The 22,719-nt window shown below is 41.5% G+C and overlaps 1 protein-coding gene across 6 annotated transcripts in view; it reads right to left on the bottom strand.

Moving 5' to 3' along the window:
- KCNIP4 (Kv channel interacting protein 4) overlaps positions 1 to 22,719 on the bottom strand; it is a 968,730-nt gene that overhangs the window by 8,822 nt on the left and 937,189 nt on the right. For all 6 annotated transcript variants that reach the window (XM_005884863.2, XM_005884866.2, XM_005884865.2 and 3 more), the window contains one exon: positions 14,956 to 15,026. In XM_005884863.2, coding sequence (XP_005884925.1) covers positions 14,956 to 15,026 — 71 coding nt within the window. The remainder of the gene's footprint in view (positions 1 to 14,955; positions 15,027 to 22,719) is intronic.

Genomic DNA, 22,719 nt, shown 5'->3' with positions numbered 1-22,719 from the left:
AGAGCCTGCGGGCCTGCGACCACAGGAAGAGAACCACACACAGGGCTCCTTTGGCAACTCCAAACAACAGGTCCAAACACATACACGAGGCTACACCATCCTCAACAACTCGGGCCTTTGTGCCATCCTGAAATGTCTTCTAGACGTTTCTACCTGCTTAAGTCCTGAGTACTGTCGCTCATCGCAGCCCCTGGGAAGTCGCTGCAAAGGAGTAGGGAAAGGCCTGGGACAAGAACAACACCCCAGAAAGGTGAGGGGAGCACATGGAAGAGAAGTCACTTGGATGCGGAAGGGCCCTTAGGATGTTAGCACGCAAGGTTGCCTCCCTCTGACTAGGCCAGGGGCTGCCAATCATTCGGTTCCCAGCTGTCCCCCTCACCGCTCCTCCCCACTTCTTACAAGGCAGCAGCTGAACTGGCCTAAGAGGACATTTCTTTAATAACCCAGAGTTTCTGATTCATTAGGTCTGGGGTCAAGCCCAAGAATTTACTTTTTTTTTTATTTTACCTAGCAGGGTTTTATATTTTTAATTTTCTTATGAATGGATTTTTTTTCAAATATACAATAACCATAGTTGTCATACTGTATATTACAACCCCATACTTATTACTCGGGCCTTTGTGCCATCCTGAAATGTCTTCTAGACTTTTCTACCTGCTTAAGTCCTGAGTACTGTTGCTCATCGCAGCCCCTGGGAAGTCACTGCAAAGGATGGGGGTAAGGCCTGGAACAAGAACCCCAGAAAGGCAAGAGGAGCACATGGAAGAGAAGTCACTTGGACACGGAAGGGCCCTTAGGATGTTAGCACGCAAGGTTGCCTCCCTCTGACTAGGCCAGGGGCTGCCAATCATTCGGTTCCCAGCTGTCCCCCTCACCGCTCCTCCCCACTTCTTACAAGGCAGCAGCTGAACCGGCCTAAGAGGACGATTCTTTAATAATCCAGAGTTTCTGATTCATTAGGTCTGGGGTCAAGCCCAAGAATTTACTTTTTTTTTTATTTTACCTAGCAGGGTTTTATATTTTTAATTTTCTTATGAATGGATTTTTTTTCAAATATACAATAACCATAGTTGTCATACTGTATATTACAACCCCATACTTATTTAATTTATAACTGGAAGTTTGGCAAAAGGTATAAAGAATTTACATTTCTAACACATTGCTGGTCCTGGGATCACACTTTGAGAACCACTGGCCTACAAGAATCAGCATCAGTACTGACCCTGTCACCAACCACAGCAGCCCCCAGTGGTGAGGAATGATTTAAAGACAGCACTTTAAACATATATCCTATATAATAAAAGGCTAATATGCAAATAGACCAAACAGCGGACCAACCCAACAATCAATCGCTATGACGTGCACTGACCACCAGGGGGCGCATGTGGAACATGGCAAGCATCAGTAGCAGGCGGCAGAGCACAGAACATGCAGGTCATCAGCCACCTAAGAGGACGATTCTTTAATAATCCAGAGTTTCTGATTCATTAGGTCTGGGGTCGAGCCCAAGAATTTACTTTTTTTTTTTTTTTTTTTTACCTAGCAGGGTTTTATATTTTTAATTTTCTTATGAATGGATTTTTTTCAAATATACAATAACCATAGTTGTCATGCTGTACATTACAACCCCATACTAATTTATAACTGGAAGTTTGGCAAAAGGTATAAAGAATTTACATTTCTAACACATTGCTGGTCCTGGGATCACACTTTGAGAACCACTGGCCTACAAGAATCAGCATCAGTACTGACCCTGTCACCAACCACAGCAGCCCCCAGTGGTGAGGAATGATTTAAAGACAGCACTTTAAACATATATCCTATATAATAAAAGGCTAATATGCAAATAGACCAAACAGCGGACCAACCCAACAATCAATCGCTATGACGTGCACTGACCACCAGGGGGCGCATGTGGAACATGGCAAGCATCAGTAGCAGGCGGCAGAGCACAGAACATGCAGGTCATCAGCCACAGTGGGATGGTGGAACAGGTGAGCAGGGGCGCCAGACCGAGGCGAAGTGCCAGTCACTGTCATCAGAGCGAGCTTCTGGTGGTTATTGAAAATTCTTTGCTCCCACATGCCACAGTCCAGCACAATGCTTGCACCTGCTGCTGGCACCCGCCGCCATTCCCGATTGCTTGGTGCTATCAGCAGGTGCAAGTGGCAGCTGCCAGCCGCGATCGCCCCTAAGGGCTTCTCCAACACCCCCTGCTCCTGAGGGGCAATCGGGGCAGCAGCCGCCATTCGTACCCGCTGCTGACACTGGCCCCAATCCATCCACGCTGGCAGTGGGAGTGAGCAGGGCCGGTGCTGTCAGTGCGTGGGAGTGGCAGTGACAGATGGGATGCTGGCAGACAAGTGACCAGGGGCTGCATCAGGAGGGGTCAGGAGTGGGTGCGGAGGATGGGCCGAGACCCGCCCCTGTGTCCATCGCAGCCTTGCGGCCCACAGTTCTTTTCAAGGTGCACGAATTCGTGCACTGGACCCCTAGTGTGTATATATATATATATATTTGATTTCAGAGAGGAAGGGAGAGGGAGAGAGATAGGAACATCAATTATGAGAGAGAATAATTGATTGGCTGCCTCCTACACGCCCCACAGGACATTGAGCCTGTAACCCCAACCGTGCATGTGTCCTGCTGGGAATCAAACTGTGCTCTCCTGGTTCATGGGTCGAGGCTCAATCACTGAGCAACATTGGCTGGGCAAAGACAGCACTTTTAAAGTCACCTGTGGGTTTTTCTTGTTTGCCTTCTTAGTAGGTCCTTCATTTCCTCAACCAGTTCTGCAGAAGCACTTTAATTTTGGCTCTAGTGATGGGTAAAGTTAGGAAGTGGTTTATCCATTTGGCCAGGGCACTTGGATCTGCACTTGGCATGTGGCTGACCCCAGTGCACATCTGAGTTCTCAGGGCTCCCGCTAGGAATGGTGGGACAGAGCACACACACACACACACACTCACACACACACACACACACTCACACACACACATACATAACTCTCAAGAGTACTTTACACAATTACCCTACTTTTATCTGTGAAAAAAAATGTTGCACCTATTCCCTAATTTATTAAAATGATAAGGAGATGGGTATTGAATTCTGGTTTCTCTTCTCTTATAATCAAGCAAAAGAAAGAAAAGGGCATAGAGACTTACTTTATGATAACCTAGTCTTATTCAGTACAAGCTCTATTGACCTATAAACCTTTACATGGTGCCTTAGTGCTGATTACTATGCCAAGAACGTTAGTCCTCTTTTCTCCCACCTGCATTTGGAAGCATTTGCCAGAAATAGTTCTGTTTACAGATGGAAAACAACCTTAAATAACCTGCCAAAGGTTCAAAAGGTTAACTTAGCTAGGTAGAGGCAGACTTAATAGGGAGAGTTAGACATGTGTTTAGTATATTACTTTTTTTATGCTTGTTTACATAGTTTCATAAACTACTTTAAGGTTGTTAATTTTCTCTGGTGTGACCTCCCTTTGTTTGGGGTTGAACTTCCATAGTAATTGAGCTACTCTTTAAAGTCTTTGAGAGATACAATTTGGGGCACTACCTAAAGTTTCCATTTGTTTGGAATGAATAAAAGGCATCAGAGTGTCTAAAAAATAATAAGTATATTTTCCAAGATTTGTAGCTTGATGTTATCATGTAAAAGAGATAATGTACTTATCTTGATTGATGTGCAATACTGTCTATTGGGGTAATTTAGTGTCTTGATAAATAATTGTAGCCCTAATTCAATTAAATTAAAAGAGAGTTCTTTGGTTTGATTTCACTGGAGACCATTAAAAATTAATGAGTTTTAAACCTAAATCATAAATACAAATGATAATAAATCTATCTATCTATATAAAAGCCTAAGCGACCATCGAGCCTAAGCAACCATCGCAACCGAACAGATGACCAAATAGGCTGCGTGGGGCGACCCGGCCGGCAGGGGGGTTAGTGAGGGGTGACCAAACAACCGAGCAGCAGGCTGTGTGGGGTGACCAGGCCAGATCAGGCCTAAACCGGCGGTCAGACATCCCCAAGGGGTCCTGGATTGGAGAGGGTGCAGTCTAGGCTGAGGGGACCCTCCCCCCGCCCATGCACAAACTTCGTGCACCAGGCCTCTAGTATATATATAAAAGCCTAAGTGACCAAACGACAGGAATAACTAGAATGTGGAATGACCAGAATGACTGGTCGACCAGTCAATATGCACTGACCACCAGGGGGCAGATGCTTAATGCAGTAGCTGCCTGCTTAGTGGTAAGTGTGCTCCCATAGCCAACCTCCCTCGGCCTCAGCCCTCCACCCCCCACCAGCCAACCTCCTGTGGTCCCTCCCCCTGGATCGCTGGCCAGGCCGAGGGACCCCACCCATGCATGAATTTGTGCACTGAGCCTTCAGTCAATATGCACTGACCACCAGGGGGCAGATGCTTAATGCAGTAGCTGCCCCGTTAGTGGTAAGTGTGCTCCCATAGCCAACCTCCCTCGGCCTCAGCCCTCCACCCCCCACCAGCCAACCTCCTGTGGTCCCTCCCCCTGGATCGCTGGCCAGGCCGAGGGACCCCACCCATGCATGAATTTGTGCACTGGGCCTCTAGTCCTATAAAATAAAGAGGTAATATGCAAATTGACCATCACACAAGATGACCGCCCCCATGTGGTCAAAATTGGCCACCCCCATGTGGACACAAGATGGCCACCCACATGTGGACACAAGATGGCTGGCAGGGGAGGGCAGTTATGGGTGACCAGGCCAGCAGAGGAGGGCAGTTGGGGCAACCGGGCCTGCAGGGGAGAACAGTTAGGGGCGACCAGTTCAGCAGGGGAGGGCAATTAGGGGTGACCAGGTCGGCAGGGGAGGGCAGTAGGGGCAATTGGGCTGGCAGGGAGCAGTTAGGCATTGATCAGGCTGGCAGGAGAGTGGTTAGGGGCAATCAGGCAGGCAGGCAGGTGAACGGTTGGAAGCCAGCAGTCCTGAATTGTGAGAGGGCTCCCAGATTGGAGAGGGTGCGGGCTGGGCTGAGGGACACCCCCCCCCACCGTGCACAAATTTTGTGCACCAGGCCTCTAGTATATACACATAAATATAATGATTGGCTTATGTAAAATATACAGAAAACTGTATTAAAGAAAATTTCAATAACAAATAATTCTATTAGCTATCACATTTCCATTCCTTTTGATACCTATCTTAGCATATAGTTATAGTAATGGTCATACAGCATATATATAATTCTGTTTATTTCACTTAAATAGATAAGCATTTCCCCACTTCTCTGGAAATTTCTTTTGACTAATTTAAATAACTACATGTTAGATTGAACCATATGAAATTGCTGATCTTACCTTATTTGTCAAGAATCATAATTTCATATGGTTTAATCTAATAAAACTAGAGGCCCGGTGCATGACATTCATACACTTGGTGGGGGGTCCCTCAGCCCGGCCTGCACCCTCTCGCAGTCTGGGACCCCTCGGGGGATGCCTGACTGCTGGCTTAGGCCTTCTCCCCTGACGGCTTAGGCCTGCTCCACAAGCGATTTTTAGTGCTGCCTCAGATGTGGGAGAGGTTCCTGCCACTGCCACTGAGCTCACCAGCAGTAAGCCCTGCTTCTGGCTGAGTGGTGCTCCTCCTGTGGGAGTGCATGGACCACCAGGGGCAGCTCCTGCATTGAGCATCTGCCCCTGGTGGTCAGTGTGCATCATAGCGACTGGTCGTTCTACTGTTTGGTCGATTTGCATAGGGTTTTATTATTATATAGGATAGCAATGTTTCTTCACACAGAAAAGAAAATAATTCCTTGGAAACTTAAAACCAATTCTTATAAAATTAAACGTCCCTCAGACCAGCCTGCACCCTCTCCAATCCAGGACCCCTCGGGGGATGTCTGACTGCCTCTCGCAATCTGGGACTGCTGACTCCTAACCGCTTGCCTGCTGCCTGCCTGATTGCCCCTAACCCCTCTGCCTGCCTGCCTGATCACCCCTAACCACCTCTGCCTGCCTGCCTGATCACCCCTAACTGCTCCCCTACTGGCCTGATCGCCCCTAAGTGCTCCCCTGCTGGCTTGATTGCCCCTAACTGCCTCTGCCTCACCCCGCACCCGGAACCCAAGATTCCCTCCTGTGGCCGGCCGCAGGCACCCAGGACCCAAGCCAGCTTCACCTGGGCTGGCTGCAGCTGCAGGGGACCGTGGGCAGGCGACTTTGCCCAGGCCGCAGCCGCAGGCGCTGGTGCCCGGGATCCTGGGCTGGCTGCAGCTGCAGGGGACCGTGGGCAGGTGACTTTGCCCAGGCCGCAGCCACAGGCGCTGGTGCCCGGGATCACAGGGCCGGTGGCTTGTCCCTCTCCTGGGCTGAAGCCTGGCTGGTTCCCATTTCCCTCTCGTGAGCTCATTTGTGCCTGACTGGTCCCCATTCCTCTCTCGTGAGCTCATTTGTGCCTGGCTGGTCCTCATTCCTCTCTCCCCAGTGTTGAGTGTCTGAGCCATTATGGCTACTGCGTGAGGGTGTGATGACCATTTGCATATTATCTCTTCATTGTATAGAATACTATCACAGTGGCTTTTGAACATTTGAACATTTTGAACCCAAAACCACACTAAGAATTACATTTAAATGGCAGCCTTGTACAATTACACACACAGAGGTACATGCATACAAAATTATACACCAGAAACTATAGTGATGACTCTATTTCCATTTTTCTTCCATTAATTTTTAAATATTCTTGTCATTCATCTCTACATTTATTTTACCACCTACTAATGGTTGCAATCTGGAGTTTGAAAAACGTCTTTGTCATAAAATATATTGTAATTTATTTAACCACACTCCCTACTGCTGGATATGAAAATGAATTTAAATTTTTATTCATTATAAATGATGCTGTAAAAAACATTTTTCTCTATTTCCCATTATTTTGACTTACTTCTTTAGAAAAGAAGTGGAATTCTTGGGTTAAAGAGCCCTGGGAACTTTGAAATTTAACAGTAATAATGACTACAGTTCACGATGTGTGTGGGGCCCTTTGCTAGGCAATTTCCATGTATTATTTCATGTCAGCCTCAGGCAACCATAGGGAACAGGCACTGTTGTCTTTATATTATAGATGGAGGCTCAGGGAAAATATGTGACTGAGCCAAGGGGTGTGGCCAGTGAGCAGGGGAACCAGAAACTGAACCCAGACCTCTGACTCAAAGCACATGCTCTGATTTTTGTGGATGGCATGGATTCCTGAGTAGTAACTGTAATGGTTGGTGATAATGCTCAGTAATTACATTATAGAAGTTTACCTTAGACATCATTTGGCAAACATTATAGCTCAATCTCTCCCTTGTTAGTGGGGAGTTTATTGTGTTGATTAAGAATGGGGCTGTGAGCAGTGTGGAGGTTGCCAGAGGGAAGGAGTGAGGGGGGGGGAAGGGGGTCCTAAAAAAGGGTACAGAAGATTTGACTTTGGGTGGGGGGCCCGCAGTGCAATATACAGACCTTGTAACATAGAAACCCACACATTAAACCTATTTGTTCATGTTGAGCAATGTCAACTCAATCAATTTAATAAATAACTAAAAATAATAAACATTTTAAAAAGAATGGGGCTGTGAATCTATGGCCCAGGGGTCAAATATGTTTTTGTAAATAAAGTTTTATTGGGACACAGCTATGCCAATTTACTTAGAATTTGTCGGTGGTTGCTTTTGTGCTACAACAGCAGAATTGATTAGATAAAATAGAGAAGATATGTGTTGCAAAGTTAAAAATATTTACTATTTGGCCTGTTTCAGAAATTTGCTGAGCCCTGGTTAAAACCATAGGATTTTAGGGACTCAGGCAGAGCTGGGTTCAATCCTGGTTCTGCCATTTATTAACTGAATGGCTTTGGACAAGTCACTAACCTCCCAAGTTTGGGATTTGTCATCAATAAATTGTGGCTAGTAATACAGGTCCTTCACTTTTTATCTGCAATTTACCACCTTCCTCTATAATTCTTTTACAAACTAAGAAAACCACAAAACCCCCATATTTTATTGTGAAGATAGAGGGAGGTGGCAAATTTTGGTACTAAACTTATTTGGTGTCAAAACCTGAAGTGAACAAACATGAAACTATTTCTTTAAAAAATATTTATTGATTTCAGAGAGGAAAGGAGAAGGAGAGAGAGATAGAAACATCAATGATGAGAGAGAATCATTGACTGGCTGCCACCTGCATGCCCCCTACTGGATATCAAGCCTGCACACCTGGCATGTGTCCTGACCAGGGAATCAAACCATGACTTCCTGGTTCACGGGTCGACGTTCAACCACTGAGCCACACCAGCCAGGCTAAAGGCTAAACTATATATATCTATTATCTATCTTATCTATCTATCATCTATCTATCTATCTATCTATCTATCTATCTATCTATCTATCATCTATCATCTATCTGTAACCTATATTTATTGCCAATCAGAGAACATTAACAGCTATATCAATACTTGTAAATCTTATTGGCTTCGCACAATATAAGCTTATTTGTCACTCATAAACAGTGAAACACGAGTGGGGAGGGGGCTCTATTCCATGCAGTCAGAGATCCAGACTCCTCCTACTCGGTTGTGAGGCTAACTGAAATCTGGGACCTCACACTCCACAGATGGAAAGAGACAGGGAGGAGATGTGGTCACTTCCACCCCCAGCCCATGGGTTAAAACTTAATCATAGCCCTAGCTAACTGCAGGGCAGGCTGGGATTATGCCTAGTCATGTGATCGCAAAGTGAAGCACATGGACATTGGTGATCAGCAGCAGTCTCTGCCACATTTATCATTTGTCACATTTTTGCTGCACGAAGCTCACACATCTGCAGCATGCTGCAGACCCTGCTGGAGACATTAAACACAGCGAGCATGTGCGCACTTCACCTTTCTGAACCTGCAAGACTGAATGTCAAAACTCAGCTGGCCCTGGGGATCTCAGGTCAGGCTGGAGGGCCATGTCCACCTCACAGGCAGGAGGCACAGTTACTAAGAGGTGCATTCTGGGGCCAGACTGCCTGAGTTTGAATCTTGGTTCTCCTACTTACTAGCTGTGTGACCTTGAGCAGGTTGCTCACCCTCTCTGTGATTCATTTGCTAAAAAGGAGATGATAATAGTCCCTATGAAGATTACTAAGTTAGTATATGTAATTCCCTCAGCACAAGGCCTGCCCATAATGACTGCTGAAGAAGGGTCAGTTAGTACTATTGTGTGTAGCTATTATTATTGTTTGTTATTTTTAAACACGTAGTATAGTGACTGGCACATAATAAATGCTTGTTATATAATCAGATGCAGAACTACCTTCCATAGCACCACAGACAGAGCAATCCCCTGGCTTTTGCTCGAATACATTTATTGATACGAGATTGTTGTTTAACAAGATCACCCATATCATTATTCACTGGCTTTGTTAGAAAAATCCCCCATGTAATAAGTGCTGTGTTTAATGTCTAAAAATATTGAGCACGTATTTGGTGCCAAGCCCTTGACGGACATTCTTACTCGTTCATCCTTACACGCTCCTGTGAAGTAGCTTTGCCTGCCGATGGCTTACAGACCTGAATACTGAGGCCCGGGGGGTTCACACACTCAGCCCATGGTCTCCTGGCCACTTGGGAGCAGAGTGGGGTTTCGATCCAGTCATATCTGGATCCAGGCCCCTCCTGTTTCATTCACTCTGCCTCCAGGCTTTGAGGAAATGAAGCAGAAAAGCCCATTTCCCTTTACTGGGGAGTCAGAACGGTCGCTGCTGCACCTCTCAGGATGCTGTTGCTACTGAAAATATGTTCATTGCCTAATCACGCTCGTTTTCTAGAGACCTTCCAGGTAGCTAATCAATTTAGAAAAAGAACTACAAGAGCCTAGCGCTAAATTTGATTTTAATATAGCATTTATTAATTCAGCCATTCGTTTGCCTTCAAAAGAAAGACATTTACCAGCATGCTTATAGTATATAGCCATTACAGCTAATTTTCCAAGTTACAATCAACATTCATCATAATTACCGGCATTCTGCATAAATATTACAGCAGCAGTGCTATGCATGGGCCCGTATCATTAACACCAGACTAAATTTACATATGAAATTAGATACAATGTGCTATAGGTAATTGATGTTTCATTTCTGACACAGAAGTAATTTCAAGTAAATGAAACTGCTCGTAGTTTGTGCCTTACTCATTCTCTGCAAACTAGCACTGAACGACTTCATTAGGTGAACTGGAGACGTTGACTTCCATAGTAGAGCGACACTAAGGCTGTGCCGGAACTCATCTTGTAGGTTAAGTGCAGTACATGCTAATGCACACGTTATCATGGGGTGATTGTAAGCTATCGTCAGTGGGGCCCTGGTACCTATGACACTCTCACGTGTCTCCTCTGTTCCCTCCTCTCTCCCCCTCCCTCCCGATACCTGCTGCTGCCACATTCGAGATAAAGCCCATTGCCCTGGCCTTGATGCCTGCAGTCTTCTTAGTCCACACCTCCTACTGAGCCACCGCCAGCTTCTACTCTTCTCTTGGCCCTGGTATGTCTTGGTTAAGGTATGTAAGGGGACATGAAGTTCCTGGCCCAGATTCTTCATTTCACCAGCATTCAATCTGCATGAGACCCTCGTACTTGTGAGCAGACACTTGGTTGTCCTGGTGCCTCTGCCCCTGCGGCCACTGACTGAGTGACATCTCAGAGAGCTGTGCCTTTGTCCTTTCACCCTGACCTCACAAAGCTCCCGCTTCCAGGCAGCTGGCGGTGAATGAATGAACTTCACCTCCCAAACATGACAGGTTGTATTGAAAGATAATTCTACTCAGTTTCACGTCTCTTGATCTTGTCTCCTCCTTTTCATCTCCAGTGACCCCAATTGTACTTCGGGCTTGTATCAGCTCCTGTCCGGACTCAGAATAAATAGTTGCTAGAGCAGTCCCCCCATATCCACAACTTTTGCTTCCCTTGGGTTCAGTTACCCATGGTTGACCACAGTCCAAAATTATTAAATGAAAATTTCCAGAAATAAACTATCTATTTCTTTAATTTCATAAAAAATTAAATACATTTCATAAACAAAATTAAATACAAATAATTTAATGTACATAATTTGAAAAGGGATCTCCTTGTAAAATTGTCAGGCTGGTGAATATAGCATTCTGTTATATTTCATTTCTTTCTTGTCTCCCCCACTTTCTGAGCCTTAGAAGGCAGGATTTTGACTTTATCAGCTTTGTATTTCAAAGGCCTACCAGAGTTATAGACCCATAGCAGATGCCCTAAAGGTTAGTTAAATTGTTTGTCTTCTGGGATTGTTGTCATGTAATTTGGGAAATGTACTTTTCTTGTAAAAACAGATATATAATATTAGACAGCAAAGTAAATGTGTGTTGTAATTTGCACTTCTTTTAAAAGATAAGGATAGTTTTGTGACAATAAAATGATGGGAAGAATAAATTCTTGGGCTTTTTTTTCAGTGTGTGTGTGTGCTTAAAAATTATCAAGAAGTACTAGGGGGGAAGTTTATAGCAATAAATGCCAACATGAAAAAGGAAGACATATCTCAAATAAATAATGTAACTGTACACTTCAAGGAGGTAGCAAAAGGATAAACTAAGCTTAAAATTAGCAGAAGAAAGAAAATAAAAATCAGAGCAGAAATAAATGAAATAGACAATAGAAAAAAAAATCAATGAAACTGATTTTTATTTTATATTTTGAAAAGATAAACAAAATTGACAAACAATTAGCTAGACTAAGAGAAAAAAAAGATTAAAGACTTGCCTGGCCAGTGTGGCTCAATGGTTGAGCATCGGCCCATGAATCAAGAGGTCACCAGTTTGATTCCAGGTCAGGGCATATTCTGGAATTGTGGGCTCCATCCCCAGTAGGGGGCGTGCAGGAGGCAGCTGATGGATGTTTCTCTCTCATCGATGTTTCTATCTCTCTATCCTTCTCCCTTTCTCTCTCTCTGAGATCAATAAAAACATATTTAAAAACAAGATAGAATACTCAAATAAATAAATAAATCAGAAATTAAAGAGGAGACATTACAACTAATGCTGCAGAAATAAAAAGAATTATAAGAGACTACTAAAAACAACTCTATGCCAACAGACTAAAGAACTTAGAAAAATTAGGTTAATTTCAAGAGACATACAATGTACCAAGACTAAATTATGTAAGAAAAAAGGAAGTCTGCACAGACCTATAACTGGGAGATTGAATCAGTAATCCAAAACCCCCAACAAAGAAAAGCCCAGGACCAGATGGCTGCACTGGTGATTTCTGCCAAACATTTAAAGAATTAATCAACCTCTTTCAAAAAATTGATGAGTAAGGAATACTTCCAAATTCATTTATGAGGCCAGCATTACCCTGACACTAAAGCCAGACAAAGACATCACAAGAAAAGGAGACTCAGGCCAATATGCCTGAAAATATAGATACAAAATCCTCAACCAAATATGAGCAAGTCAAACAATAGCACATTCAAAGGACCATATACCAGGACCAAGTATGATTAATCCCTGGGATGGAAGGATGGTTCAACATAAGACAATTAATAGATGTAACATACCATGTTAACAGAGTAAAGGATAAAAACCACCTGATCATGCCAATAGATGCAGAAAAAGCCTTTGACAAAGTTCAACACACATCCATGATAAAAACTCACCACAAACTAGGAATAGAAGGAAATTATCTGAACATAATAAAGACCATATATAAAAAGCCGACAGCTAACATCATGCTGAATGATAATAAACTGAATGCTTTCCCTCTAAGATCAGAAGCAAGACAAGGATAGCCACTCTTGCCACTTCTTTTCAACACAGTGCTGGAAGTCCTAGCCAGAGACATTAGTGAGGAAAAAGAAATCGGATGACATGATCTTATATGCAGAAAATCATAGAGTCTATGAAGAACTGCTAGAACTAGTAAACAAATTCAGTGAAGCTGCAAACAAAATCAACACACAAAAAGCAGTTGAATTTCTGTAACAATGAACTATCCAAAAGGAAATTACAATAGCACCAAAAAAATAGAATAAAATACTTAGATATAAATGTAACTAAGAAGATGAAAGATTTGTATATCAAACACTATAAAACACTGATGAAAGAAATTAAAGAAGACACAAACAAATGGAGAGTTAGTGGACTAAAAGGTTTAATATTGGTAAAATGTCCATACTATCTAAAGCTATCTGAAGATTAATGCAATGCCTATCAAAATTCCAATGGTGTTTTTTATAAAACACCATTCCACAATTCAAATGGAGCCACAAAAGACCAGAAACATCCAAGTAAATCCTGAATAAGAGAACAAAGTTGGAGGCATCACACTTCCTGATTTTAAAATATATTACAAAGCTATAGTAATGAAAACAGTATGGTACTGGCATAAAGACAGACATATAGATCAATGGAACAGAATAGGAGTGCAGAAATATACCCTTGCATATACAGTCAACTGATCTTTGACAAGGCTGCCAACAATACACAATGGGGAAAGGAAAAGGATAGTTTCTTTAACAAATCATGTTAGAAAAAATGGATATATACACACCTAAAATAATAAAATTGGATCCTGACTTTATGCACAATTATTATTTAAAATAGATTAAGACCTGAAACCATAAAATTCTAAGAAGTAAAGTTGGGGGAAAACTTCATGACATTGGTCTTGGCAATGATTTTATGGATAAGACACCAAAGCACAGGCAACAACAACAAAAAATAAATAAATTGAATTACATCAAACTAAAAAGGCTTCTGTACAGCAAAAGGCACAACAAAGTGAAAAGGGATCCTACAGAATAGGAGAAAATATTTATAAACCATATATCTGATAAGGTGTTATCTCCAAAATATATAAGAAACTCCTATAACTCAATATAAAAAAAATTCTAGTAACTCAATTTTAAAAATAAGCTGAGGACTTGAACACTTATTTCTCTGAAGAATATATACAAATGGCCAACAGGTATATTAAAAATATCCAGCATCACTAATCACCAGTGAAATTCAAATAAAAACCACAATAATATATCATCTCACATGTATCAGGATGAAAAAACTGAAAGGTGATGTGTTGAGGAGGACATGGAGGATTTGGAAAATTTGCACACTGTTAATAGGAATGCAAAATGGTGTAGCCACTATGGAAAATAGTATGAAGGTTCTTCAAAATAATTAAAAATAGAACTGCCATATGATTCAGCAATCCCACTTCCGAATATTTATCTGAAAGAATTGCAACCAGGATCTCTACAGGCATAAAAAGTTTCAGTCAAGCAAGATCACTAAGCTCTGGAGATCTGCTGTACAACATTGTACTTATAGTCAACAGTAATGTATTGTACACTTAAATATTTGTTAGGAGGGTAGATCTCATGTTGAACATTCTTACCATAATAATAAAAAAAAGAATAAAAGGGGTGGGCGAATGGGAAGAGATCAACCAAAGAACTTGTATGCATATATTCATAACCCATGGACACAGACAATAGGGTAGTGGAGGCCTGGGGTCGGTGGGGAGGAGAGGATCATAAGGGGCCAATGGGAGAACAAAGGGGAATATGTAATATTATCAACAATTGATAAAAAGATGAAAAAAATCCACCGAATAAAAGGCTCAAAACAAAAAATTAAAAATCAAGCTCAAAATTTCCAACTAAAAAGATTAAATCCCTTTCAGTGTCTGAAGTCAAGTCACAATAAAGAAAAAGTCTAAGACTTACCTCAAAACTCACAGCTCCATTGTGGTCTGTGTCAAACGCATTGAACAGAAAATGTGCATACGTTGTAGAGTCTGAAATGTTGAAAAGGGAATATTATTAAGTCAGCGTTTCAATATCCTACGTAAGACTTGTATAACATGCCCCAGTCCTAGGCCAAGCAGGAAAATTTTCTCCGTTAACTGGTGGTGCGAGACTTACCTCAAAACTCACAGCTCCATTGTGGTCTGTGTCAAACGCATTGAACAGAAAATGTGCATACGTTGTAGAGTCTGAAATGTTGAAAAGGGAATATTATTAAGTCAGCGTTTCAATATCCTACGTAAGACTTGTATAACATGCCAAAGTCCTAGGCCAAGCAGGAAAATTTTCTCTGTTAACTGGTGCTTTCTTCCTAGTTGCCCGCCTCCTTTCAGTAGAGGATTGTAATTTGAGATTCACAGGAGTGAGCTACCTACATAGAGGCCATGGATGGCAGACACCTCGGTAACTTTCTGGCTAGAAATGATCCGAACACTTGGGTGTCTTGAATGACGTTACTGGCTCCGGGAGGAGTCATTAGTACCATAGGTGGGTGGGAGGATTAAGTGAGACCATCTGGAAATAGCTTAGTGCTTGGCAGGGGTAATCTCTAGAAGTAAAAGAATAAAAATACTACGAATGAGACACAGACGAATTGCTATTATTAGTGTCGTTCCTCAATTTCATAATTTAGTTAAGCTACTGAGACTCAGAGAGGTTGAGAAACTTGCCCAAAGTCACACAGTCAATAAGGAGTAGAGTGGCACATAACTCGGATCTTTCTCACTAAAAATCCAGGCTAGCCCATAGCCAGTAAATTTGAGCCAGCAGTGACTTGGCAAGTGTCTGTCCCCTTGTTGGAAGGGGGTTGTGTGGCCTTAAAAGTTCCTGGTGGCAAGCAGCAGGGAGCCCCTGCCCTGGCTGGGTCCTGGGTGGGATTTGGGGCTCTGAATCAGTTTTGGAAGGCTCTCTGTCCCCAATGTCTTATCATGCTGCCTAATGACACTAAAGTACTCTGAAATCCACCCCTTCCCCTTCATAGGTTTTTTTTTTCCCTGTAAGCCTTCCTTCCTCTTCTGTTTCTCCTTTGTCTCCCTAATCTCTGAGCTTTGTGCTTTTCTATTTTAAAAGTACAGACTTTTTCTTACTGTTTTCTTTTCTTAGTGCACAGTTTTCATTTTTAAGTGCTTGTGTGCTTGACTCTTGATCAAATCTACTTGATTATTTTAAATGTTTCATCTCATGGGTTTTAGCCTTTTACCTTAACCTTTTTTTTTATATTAACAAAACTTGTAACCTTTTAGCTCATTGGCTCTAGCCTTTATCTTCCGTTAAAAATCCATTTCTGCTTTAGAACTTTTAACCTTTATTTTTATTGGGATTTTAACAAAACTTCTATTCACCTTTTACTTTATGAATTGCTCTTCAAAGGTTGTCAAAAACACTAAGTCATAGTAGCTGGAATAGGTAATTGTCCTCCCCAAATAAGGGAGGTCAGAGGTCATGCAAACTTCCTTCCCTGCTCTCAAGTGCCTGTGGCTACTTATGGATTATTGTTCCTGAATGCTTTACCCCAGTGGTTAACGATATTGAAGGCCATATACTTCATGAGGTAGATTGTACATTCAGTTTCTCAAAATGAAGGTAGAATTTTCTTTCATCTCTGAGCTTTAAATATGATATAAGGAATTGCTTATTTTTAAACGTATGAATTATTAACACTGTTTTCAATGAACTAAACAGCTACTACAATTGGGTCTGAATAATATATAAAGACCCTATATGTAGAGTGGATGTCCATCAGGTATGGGTGGGTTGCAGGAAGAAATCTTTGAATATGGGACCAGGGGTTAATTGCAACCAACTCAGCGAAATTGTTGGGACGTTCTGGTACAGAGTTATCGAGAATTGGCAGCCTATTTTATTCGCAAAGTTGTTTTGCTCTCAACAGTACTCTTACACAGAGTTCTGGAACGATTTAGTGCCCTATGGAGATATCAGATGACAAGTCGTATATTTTCAAGGAGAAAAAAGAGATTTTGCATATTTTATAATGAGCTTTATTAAGCAGGTCTCTTGTTACCCTATTTATACAACCAGAGTGAATGCTTTTACTGTAGCAAGTAGAATTCACCATGAATAATGGCTCAGAACAAACAGTGCTGAGAATTTTTTAAATTTAACAAACATGGACATAAATAATTACCATTCTTCTCAAATGCTCTAGCTTTAAAGTTTGACATGTGGGACAGACACTCTAAAGGTCTGCCCTAACATGGTACAGAGGACTTCTTGTTCTTCTAAATGTACCTTTGCAATTCTCTGGGAAGTGAAGCAGTTTAACAGCCTAGGCACTCTGTGCAGAGAGCAGTTGTTAATAGTGTAGTCAAGTCAGACTGCCTGAACTTGAATCTCAGCTCGACCAAATAGTAACTGCGTGACCTTGGACAAGTTGTTTCATCTCTCTGTGACTCAGTTTCCAGTAAAACTGTAACAATATGTACTTCATAGAGTCATTACGAAAAGATTAGATGAAATACTATATGCAAAGTACTTAGAACAGTCCTAGGTATATATTAAATGTTCAATAAATATTAGGTATTCTTTCATAGACAAGACACTTTTATTTCAGCTACCTTAAAGACATGTGACCAATTATTTTTACAAATGTAATATATTTTCACCTGAAAAGCTTCCTATTTTTTTTTATAAACTCTGTTGTATGTTTAAGTGACTGGCGTTCTAATTAATAGAACCTCATGCTCGATGGACTAGTAGATTTGTGTCTGGAAAGGCATTGATGATTCAGGTGGACTTTGGACTGCTGGCTGGCCTTTGGAGACACTGCAAGATTTTAAAGAAGGGGAGTGATGCTACTTGCTTTGACTGGGCAAGAGGAAGGAGCCGAGGCACTGAAGAATCTGGCTGGGCATAGAGGTGGGTGAAGAAAAGGCCTCCTGCACATCTCCTACTGGGGATGTGCCTGCAACCAAGGTACATGCCCTTGACCGGAATCGAACTTGGGACCTTTCAGTCTGCAGGCCAACGCTCTATCCACTGAACCAAACCGGTTTCAGCGACACTGCAAGCTTTTAAAGAAGGGGAATGATGCTACTTGCTTTGACTGGGCAAGAGGAAGGAGCCAAGGCACTGAAGAATCTGGCTGGGCATAGAGGTGGGTGAAGAAAAGGAAAACTGCCCACAAAAGTCCTATGGTCTGGTTCCATTTGACTGCATTCTTCTGGGATAATAGTAAATATTTGCCAAAAGGATGAATAAGTAGAATCTTAAATTCTAGATTTCAATACAGTTCAAGGCTCAAAAGATATTGGTAATCTCTGTTCTCTCCATATCACCTGATAGTTCACATTTCCTGACATATAACATAAACAGCTACTGAATTTGATACGCCAAGATTGCCTCAGTTTTTTTTATAATTTTACTTGGGAAGTTGAAATCTTACAGGTGGGGGAAACTGTATGGGTTCTTAGGATAGAAGGGGATCTTGGATATCACTTAACTATGTATGTATGTTTAACAAAGGTGAACAATAAGTGCAGGTGCTTTCAGTGGCTTAGCTAAGGTCACCTCGTTAGTTAATGGTAGAGTCAGTAATAAAATCAAGACATCTCCATACCAACTCTTAGAAATAAAGATTATTGGAGCAGAGAGAAAGCCGAGGATACTTTGTTCCACATTTTATAGATATTACACAAATGTTGTCCCCCATTTCACAGAGAAACAACCTGAGACCCAGAGAAATAAACCACTTGAGTAACACACCTTGGTCTTGGTATAGTCTAGCCACAAACTCAGGACTCTTGACTTAGTCCAGTGACCTTAACCCAATTATTTCCAGACCACAATGATGATACATACCAATTAGCCCTTTCATTGATACACATTCATTTCAGAATATTAGCTTATCATCCTAGATATTCAGTGATGGAGTTACTTGAAAAATTAAAAGAAATATCTTTATGTCCATCAAACCCATCTAAGTGCCTCAAATGCCTTAAATACAGTGGCTGATTAATAAATGTTTGTTGACTTAGAATTTTTTTAACTGTAGCTCATTCATTCATTCCTTCAATGGCTGTTTATCGGCTGCCCAGTATAGTCTAGCCACAAACTCAGGACTCTTGACTTAGTCCAGTGACCTTAACCCAATTATTTCCAGACCACATGATGATACAAACCAATTAGCCCTTTCATTGATACACATTCATTTCAGAATATTAGATGATCATGTTTTAGATCTGAGTGTTGAAACCAATCTAGTTTATTTCTTTCTTCCCACCACAAATCCCTACTCCCTACCTGAACTGAAGCACAATGTATGGAATCGACTTTTGAATATAGAGCATTTGAATATAGAGTTCATGGCACCATTGCTATGGTAAGGCAGGTTCATATACATAAATAGTGGTTTCTGTTCAACAAGCCCTTTATAGATTTCAGTATATAAATTTCAGTATAGAAGATGGCCATAGTATGAATCTATACTGAAATTTCTTACAAATATCATCCTAGATATTCAGTGATGGAGTTACTTGAAAAATTAAAAGAAAAATCTTTATGTCCATCAAACCCATCTAAGTGCCTCAAGTGCCTTAAATATAGTGGCTGATCAATAAATGTTTGTTGACTTAGAATTTTTTAACTGTAGCTCATTCATTCATTCCTTCAATAGCTGTTTATCGGCTGCCCAGTATAGTCAAAGTAAGTGCAAAATTCTTACAACGTAAGCAGGAGTAGCCCAGGAAATGGCAATTTTTATGATCTTTAAAAATGCTTAGTAAGCTGAGAGCATCCATGCTAAAGCTTCCACTGTATGTAAAGTTGAAAAAGTAATGATCTAGGTAAAGGCATCAATATACAACGTCCACTCGGCTTGTTTTATAGCAGGCAGACTTTATCCCTTGCAAATAAGAAGCTTCTGTTGAATCTTGCTGTGCTGACATCCAGAACACCAAACGAGCTGTGCGCGGTAGACCGCCTTGCTAAGCAACAGAGAAAACGAAGAGCCTGACACAATACAAATTGCAGGAGGTGCTGTAGATGAGACAAGGCATCTTCCTGTCGGAAAGGGTGAGACATTGTGATTGATGGAGCCATCATTGTTACTGCTCATAATGAGACACACCTGTTGCTTTCAGATCAGCAACTTAAGTGAATGGATTCACAGGAGAGTGAAGATGGCCACAGTATGAATTTTCCTGCCATTGGAGATGCTGTTCTTTCTTAGGACTTTTTCCCTTTTGTAGGAGTGCTGCATGATCCCATTTGCATGCATGATAGTAATTTTTTAAATGGCACATTATTATTCTTGAAAATATTTCATTTCCTTTATTTATGCCTGGTACTTTTAGATTTATGCATTCAATTAGCGTGAATAATCAAAGATTTTTTAAGAGTACAAAAGTAATTTTTCTCCAAATCCCTTTGGATTTTGTAACAAGAATCCTTTGCAAAGAATTGTGCTTAAGTGAATGTTCTTTAATGCCAAAGTGTTATTTTTCAAGTGAAGATTAATTTTTAATGTGGAACTGTATCTAATTTGTATCATGTAACAACTTTCATTGGAGATAATAAAAAGTAAAGATTTCCATTTGTGCTAGGTGCTTTGATATTATTGCCTATCAATATGTTGGCAGACACTTAAATATATAGTAAGTATGATTTTTCTTTAAAAATTCCATGGCTTTTAATAATCTAGAAATACAAGAGTTAATCAAATAATATTCCAAATTCTTTATTAATGCTGACACTGGACCCATTACAATCTGGCAGTGGTCTCCATAACCAATCAGTTCCTGTCTATGGGCCCCTTAGTAATGAGATAGCGAGTGGAGTTGTCTCACACAGCATATCTAAATCCTATAATAATAGGCCACACTGTGTTTTCTTAGAATTGAATTCTAATTAACTTCTCTTAAAAGGCCATCTTAAATGAAAATTTCTATTTCGACAATCCATGTACGAAATCACTTTCAACCCACTGAAATTGCTAATACCAACTGTATTGAAATCCAGAAGAGAATCTAATTTTTGTAGGAAATAACTAATATTTAGGTGCTGTAAACTTTCAAAATGCCTATTATAGCAATGACTCCATTGTATTGCTATAGCCACCAGGCGAGGTGAGTCACTCAGTCATTCACCTGTTCACTCATGTAGGCAGGGAATGCTTATGCAGTTCTGCTACCTGTCAGCCACTGTTCCACAACCTGGGGGTACAGCAGTGAACAAAACAGACAAAACACTCTGCTCTCCTGGAGGTGACATTCCAGTGGGGAAAGAGACAATAAACCATAATAAAAAGAGGTTAAATAGTATATACCTTTAGGTGCTCTTGAGTGCTAAAAGCATAAAGCAGGGAATGGGGAAGGGGAATGTTTAAGGGGTTGCAGTTTAAGGGAGGGTGGTATTTCAATAAAAACAAAGGTGGTGAGGCACTGAATGGATATTTGAGAGAAGAGAGTTCCAGGCAGAAGGAACAGTAAGTTCAAAGGCCACAAGCGCAGCAATATGATGGCCACGTTGGGGGAACGAAGGGTAAGGAGGCCAGTGTAACTGACAAGGGAGGGTGGCATTTGAATAAAAACAAAGGTGGTGAGGCATTGAATGGATATTTGAGAGAAGAGAGTTCCAGGCAGAAGGAACAGTAAGTTCAAACGAAGGGTAAGGAGGCCAGTGTAACTGAAACTTAGTGAGTCCACAGGGAGAATGGTGAAGGATGAGTCAGAGAGGGAGCAGGAGACTAGTAAGCTCAACCTGTAGGTCCTATGTCGGTTGTGGCCTCTGCTCTGATGGGACAAAGATAGAGCAGAGTGGTGACATGATCTGGCAGGATCACTCAGTTTGAGTTGAGAATTGACCATGATAGGTAAGCAGGGAGGACAGTCAGAATCAGGGAGATGATTTTAGAGACGATTGAGTTATTTTGGCATGAGATGATAGGGAATTCTTTTCAGTGGACAGCAGTAAAAAAAAGTTATTGAAGAGGAAATGGATGAACCTCTCTGTACCTTAGTTTCTGCATTTATTAAAAAGGGAGAATCATTTCTAGGGTTGTTGGAAGGTGAAGGGTAATGCATGACAGGGTCCGACACATGCCAGATGCCTGATAAATGGTGCTTATATCAGCCCAGATTCAATTTGTCTGGATGGCCTCATTTTCATATCCCCCCTTTCCTTCAGCTGCTCGAATTGTCCTACTTTGTACTCCCACAATAGTATTTTTTAGCTCTCTATCCTCACACACTTAATTTTGACATGGCTCACCTACTACAGTAGACTAGACCATTCTTTGGGGGCAGGTACCCCATCCCATTACTCTTACATTACCAGCACCTAACACATGAGCTGGGCATCCTGATGGGCGATTGCAGGACAAACAGAAATGTCTAGTGACCTTCATTCATCTCTAACACATATGCATTATATTTTGCACTCCTGTTTTCTTTCCAATTAAAATAATATCTAGCGTGGTATTCATTTTTCTCAGATGGGGGGTGGTGGTCATAGTAGAGTTACCTAAAAATAGAAAAACAGCAGAAAGGACCCTAGGCGAGGCTCCAAAGAAATCTAGTTTCTAACCCAGATCTGCCACTTAATGGATGTGTGGCCCCCAGCAAGCCATTTAATTTCTCTAAGCCCCAGATTTCACATCTGTAAATTGAGGATAATTACATTTGTCCTAATTTTGAGAGTTGGGAGAATCAAATGACACCGAAAATGCATGGGAGAGCTTGGAGGCATGGGACCAGGCCGTCATAGTCAGAAAGTGCTGTGCAAAGGGGCCCATGGGGGAGGAAAAGGGGATATCTGTAATAATTTCAACAATAAAGATAAATTTAAAAAATAACAACAAAAGTACTGTGCATTTGAGAGCCACAGTTCTAGGCACCAATGATACCACTTGTGCTAAACTAAAGACCA

This window comes from Myotis brandtii, unplaced genomic scaffold (assembly GCF_000412655.1).
Source record: "Myotis brandtii unplaced genomic scaffold, ASM41265v1 scaffold869, whole genome shotgun sequence".
Classification (NCBI taxonomy): Eukaryota; Metazoa; Chordata; class Mammalia; order Chiroptera; family Vespertilionidae; genus Myotis; species Myotis brandtii.
This window is presented reverse-complemented; position numbering and strand designations above follow the sequence as displayed.